Consider the following 6,000-nt stretch of genomic DNA (forward strand, 5'->3'; position numbering starts at 1 on the left):
AGCTTGTGGAGCGCTGAAGACCAACTGCTCGACGAAGCACGGATGATGCCCAGTGGCAGCATGTGGTCGAATTCCCTCTTTGCGATGGCAAGGTTGTCGCCAGCGAGGCGTCTGAGTTGGCAGAACACTGGGAGGCCTGTGGTGACAACATGATGCGTGACCGTGTGACGTACTGGCAGCCCAAGATGGGAGGGTTTGGTGATGGCTGCGAATTCTCACAGAATTCAGGCGAACGCAGATAATGGTATCTCGGTCACCGCACTAGTGGGTGCCGTCAGAGGCGCGAGGAATTCCTTGTATTGACAGTCTAGTCGCAGTGTCCACAAGGTGGTGAGCATGGAGGTCAACACTAAGGGCAAAGTAGGTGAGAAAATCCACGCCCAACATGGCCATGCGTGCGCCTGTAACGATGAACACCCTTCAGAAAGTGCGACGTAGACCCAAGTCAATACTAAGAGAGCGCTGGCCATATGTGTTGATAGAAGAGCTGTTGGCTGCTTGAAGGGGCGCGGTTTGTTGAGCACGCTGCCGGTCTAATCGTGGGGCAGGAACGACGCTGATCTCTGCTCTTGTGTGCCGGACAAATAGTTCTTCGGCAGTTCTGTCAGTAACGTAGAACAGGCAACTAGTAGTACGGATAGAGTCACCGGCCGCCATTACTGACTCTGCGGCATGTTTGCCTGCAAGCTACAAGGAGAACGACACTGACATGCACTAGTACCGAGTTGTGATACCAGCAATACGCCCAGCAACGATACCTAGAACGGGAGCTGGACCGAGAAGAAAATCTGGAACGACAATCGCGGTCACTACGACGACGGTGGAGCGATGGCCTTAGTGCAGTAATGGTCTCAGCAAACTCCTCAATCATCTGCAAGCGAGACTGCCGATCTTCGAGTTCCGACAGCGGAACAATCGTTGTTGCCACAGTACATCTTGCTGAATGGTCAGCGATGTGGTCCGCCAGCGCTGCAAGATTGCCGAGGTACATAGGTTCTTGTGTGGCAGGCAAGGTGACCACCAGATTCGGCGGCAGGCGCTGAAGGAACAGTTCACGCAGCAGCGGGTTGATTGAGTCCAGCCTACAGTCACCGAGGAGCCGCCGCATACAACGTAGAAGTTCCAGCGGTAGACGGTCGCCGAGCTCCTCCTAGCTGCTCGATGCGCCTGCGCACAGACACGGACTTGCGATGCAGCTCCGTCGTTTTGAAGTGGTCATAAGGGGTGCTGTCGAGGGGTCGGTGCACGACGTCTTGGAACTCTTCAACCAGCTCTTCAGGGAGCGCCGAAACAGCGTGGAGGAAGCTCGCGCGCTGCGAGGTAATGCGCCGAAGGTCGATGATGGCCTCCACCTGAGTGAACCAGGCTGCACGATCTTGCGGCCACAACTACTGCAGGTGAATCTGCACCATGGCGAGGCCCTCTCCGCTGGTCATCGGTCCTGGCCTCGTCCATGACGTCGTGCTCGCTGTACAATTTCATCCGGGTCACCTAGTTATATGAACCGAGGTTAGCTCCACTACAGCAATGTGTTAGTCAGCGAACAAAGGATCTGAAAAATATTCGGAGCGATGGCCGAAGCAGCGGAAGCTCTTTTTTTTTCTTCTTCTAACTTCGCAGCTCGCAGCACGAGGCACACGCGCCGGAGTGCGCCATATATAAAGAACGGCCAAGGAAGATGACGATGGCTGCTAGAGTGATTAAGAAACAAGAAGCGAGATTTTATATCGCTATTTTGTGGTAGAGCTTATGTCATGTTGCTTTGATTACAACTTTTGAAGTGTGTTTGAGGACAGTACTTAGTGTCGCGAGAAATCTGAGTGCACTGTGAAAGTGTGTTCACACGTAAGGGTGTTGTCGCACTGGTAAGACCCTTACCGTTAGGGCATTACAAAAAATTTATGAAACCAGCCAACGGAGCCCTAACTGGGCGTGCGATAACAGAAGACGTAGCTGAAAACTATGTAATGATTCTGACAGCCTTGGGCGCACAAAAATATCCGACAAGAGAATTTTACACGGAGAGAAATGAAACTCTCCTGCGGGATAGTTCCGTACGCCCAAGGCTGTCAAAAAGATTACATAGTTTTCAACTATGTCTTTTGTCATCCCACGTCTAGTTAAAGCTCCGTTTTCAGCCTCCATAAATTTTTGTAAGGCCCTAAATGTTAAAAATGTTACCATTGCAACAAGAAACCATCCTTCACAAGGTGAACATTTTTACAGTGTGGAAGCGTTGTTCTTTGTCGTATAAGCAGGCAAATGTCTTGTGTCACCATTCTATTCAACCATGTAGTCATTCGGAGTATTCCGACGAGTGCCGAGCACAAGAACGCAACACGTGTCACACCTTTGCGTTGACCCACGGCGACGAGATTGCCAGAAGAATGAGGCCAGCAAACGGGCCCGCAGCGGAGGAGTACAAGGAAACGAAGACCTGCAAAAAGGAAAACCAAGAAGAAAATATTATGTACTATCGCAAGGTACACCACGAAGATCCCGAACAATTACACCTCCCCCAAGGCGCGAGAAAAAAAGAAAGAACAAACCGTGCACACAATGTAGGTTTTCGTTGCTTCGGTATTTTTTGTGACCTGACTACTACAATATTAGCGAAGATTAATGCGGTGTTTAGCCTCTATAGGTGCGCGAAAAACGTTGCTGTGCCTAGTTGTTTGATTGCCTTACACTGGATGAGGGCGCTGTGGCTTTCCTGTAGCTGGGAATCAAGCCACCAAACACTGCCGTCCACCTTGCTTTACGACGCCAGCCAGACTCCGCCGCCACCATCGCCAGCACGCGTTTGCGCTGGCGCTCTGCGTTAGCGCGAAACGGCAAGCTTAGGCGGCTCCGACGAGAACTACGATGAAGATCGGCTGAAGCTCAGCAATACCATCTTCAGTTAACCGGAGTCGCCAATTTGCAGTCAAAAACTAGAAAGACAACCTCAGCACGTGGGTAGCGTTTGTGGTAAGCTTCATACAAGCTTTTGGTTGACCAGCCACGCGCAAGCTTCGTGCGCAACAAAGCCTAACAAGTCGATCACAGCAACCTTGTGAGGCTTTCTCCAGCTACATAGAGGATATCGTCGAACTCTGTAGACGTCAATAACAATGACAATAAGACAATGACGCAGTCGTCTGGCGACAACTACAGACACAAACCATCGCCAGCCCGGTGCGATTGCGACACATTTTCCCCTCGCAATACACGAGTGCTCTTTGCAAGTTATTTCAGGAAACTAGAGCGCCGCTCTCACACATGTTGTGGGAGTGTCGTGTTATATCAGCTACAATGGCAGTAGCTCCGGAGGCTCTTGCGTCGAAGTGGGTCGCCGCTCTGCGCAGCTCCAACCTCAAGACGCACGAGCGGGCTGTCCAGCAGGCCCGAGAGGAGGCGACGAGGCAAGACCTCGAAGTCCCCTCATGGGAGATCTGAGCCCGGGTCGTTAAACTTTGCCGGATTTAATATAGAGTTGTTTCCATCCATCTATACATCGCGAGTTCCTGTCTAAATACATGAGGAGGAAGAAGTAGTTTTGCTCGGCACCCACTGCACAGAATCCGTTGAGGCTTGCGGCATTTACAAGAAAAAGTTAAAATCCACCGACTATAGTAAGGAATGTTTTTTTTTTTTTTAATGGGACATCCATTCCTTTATAAGCATTCCTCAATATCAATAAATAAAGGAAGTGGAACGTCACAATTAGAACTTCGTACCTAGGCAATGACAGGTTGACACACGACGCAACTTGCGAAATGCCCCGCCAAACATTCGAAAACTCGCTTTCCAAACATTCATTTTGCCACAGTTAGAATTCGCCTCCCCAATTCGGTCCCCTCATCAAAATTACCTAATAAATATGACGGAAATGATACAAAACAGAGCAGCCCGGTTCATATCCCGTAACTACAGTATAAGCTCAAGCATTACACAAATTAAACTAGACCTACTGTTGCCGCCTTTAGATATCCGCCGCAACATCGCTCTTCTCTGCTTATTCCACAAATATATTTACACTAATAAAAGAACCCGGTTACAACTACAAATACCCCACTCTTTTTCACGCAGATTACATAATCAGTTCAGTTTCATGCGCATATACGGTAAAACAAATGCATTTAATTCATCTGCACTACCACGTGCCATTCGTCTCTGGAATGACCTTCCTGATAACATAGCCTCCATATCTAATCCCGACGCGTTCCGCTCTCAGTTACTCATGCTTTTCACATTTAATACCGTTCACGACTGACCAATCTAGTGTATGTTATCGTGCATTTTTGCCATGTTGTATATCATTTTCATAAACGGTATTCCTTTGCTTTGTTAACAGTAACAAATGTTCGTGTGCCTTCAGATATTGCTTTGTATTCCTAGAGCCTTCAATACTGTGTAACACGGTAATCTTTTTATAGCACCGATCCTGTTGGAAATTTGTACTTTTTATACCTTTACTGTTTAATATGCCCCCCTTACTTTATCCCCTGCCAGAGGGCCTGTAAGGGTCTTTTGAATAAATAAATAAATAAATAAATATGCCTCGCATTTGGGAGTAAGGCTTTTACGAAACCATTGCAAACATTGGAACAATTTTACGCAAGTTTTAACCTCACATATCAACCCTGCCTGCTTGAGATGCTTAAACGGATGCATTTCACGCATATGCGATTTTCATTTTTGGTGCAGAGTTGCAGATTTCTAAACCGTAAGCTTTAATAGTTTTAAACATTTCAATCTCAAAAAAGAAACAGGTGCCATGTAAGGACTGCGCTACCTACAGTCGGTAGCAATTTGCTTTCTCTCCTAAATGCAACACATTTATGACAGATTGGTTCAGCAGTTGTCTAATGCGACAATTTCTGCGAATCTCGTTTACTTGAATTGGAAACTCGAAGGTGGCGCCGCGGTAAGGCTTTCAAACAAATAACACACGGTTGAGAAATGGGTTATCAACACCTTGTGCGTACCCTTGTAGCCGAGCCAACATATGGCACAGCGACGGCGAAGAGCGTCATTATGGTTCCACTCGCCATAGCTGAAAAAGAGAAGTCACATTTTAGCACGCCAACCAATACATTGATCCACAGCTCTATTCTGTTACATTGCTATATTGGTTGACTAGTTGATGCTCTCGCAGATAAGAGCGAGCCAGAGTTGTGGCAAACACCTAGACCCGTATTCCGAAAAAGCTCCTACATTAGAATAATAACGATTTCTGGAAAATCGCAATGCTAGTATTGGTATAAGTGAGAAACGAAAGTGTGTGCATTCGGCCCCTGGCTTTTTCTGTGCCTTCACTTCGACTCATTACTTCCTTTTTACTTCCCCTTATTTTCAGAATCGGACGATATATTTTAGGTAATTTCAGAGCGGCTGCACTGGACTCGGAACTTCCTGTACAGGAAGTGGTAAACACCATCGAGACATAGGTTGCAGAATACGTAGCTTTTATTTATAATTTAAAGACGGGGTGGCCTCACAAAAGTTACCGTCACACTAAAGTGGCTGTAAGGGCACTCCTTTGCCAAGTTCGCAAGGTTCCATCAGCGAGTTCTCTATTTGATTACATGTGTTGCAGTTAGGAACCCCTGACTATCAGTGCATTTGTTCATATTTATACACCGTGCTTTCAACGTTCTTGAGCGCATTCGTCCACCGCAGGAATGTGTAGATAAAGAAAATACAGGCATTTCTTCCAGAAGAATTTCATTTAGTAAACATCTGCGCAATATCTTGTCGTTCGGAACAGTGAAAAAAATGTGAACTACAAAGCTCAGCAGCTGTGTGCTGTTCGCCTCTTTCAGTAATAGCTACTATTGCGATTGGCAGCGAAACACACTAGAGCCAGCGGCAGTGCGGATGAGTGCACAGAGAATTCAAACGCAGCACTGAAGCCTATGGTATCGTACAATTTCACTTGCCTAAGGAAGTTACCTCTTCTTATTGTTTCATGTCACTCCCTACATATTGATTTCTTCATCTTGGATGCTGCCCTTT

The 6,000-nt window shown here is 47.1% G+C and overlaps 1 protein-coding gene across 1 annotated transcript in view; it reads right to left on the bottom strand.

Moving 5' to 3' along the window:
• Positions 1–5,034, bottom strand: part of LOC129386789 (sodium-coupled monocarboxylate transporter 1-like) — a 46,526-nt gene extending 41,492 nt beyond the window's left edge. Inside the window, exons 1-2 of the mRNA XM_055074990.2 lie at positions 4,971–5,034; positions 2,351–2,437 (exon numbers count right to left, since the gene is read on the bottom strand). Of these exons, the coding sequence (XP_054930965.2) occupies positions 2,351–2,437; positions 4,971–5,018 (135 nt within the window). The 5' untranslated portion in view covers positions 5,019–5,034. The remainder of the gene's footprint in view (positions 1–2,350; positions 2,438–4,970) is intronic.
• Positions 5,035–6,000: the final 966 nt, after the last annotated feature.

This window comes from Dermacentor andersoni, chromosome 8 (genome assembly GCF_023375885.2).
Source record: "Dermacentor andersoni chromosome 8, qqDerAnde1_hic_scaffold, whole genome shotgun sequence".
NCBI lineage: Eukaryota > Metazoa > Arthropoda > Arachnida > Ixodida > Ixodidae > Dermacentor > Dermacentor andersoni.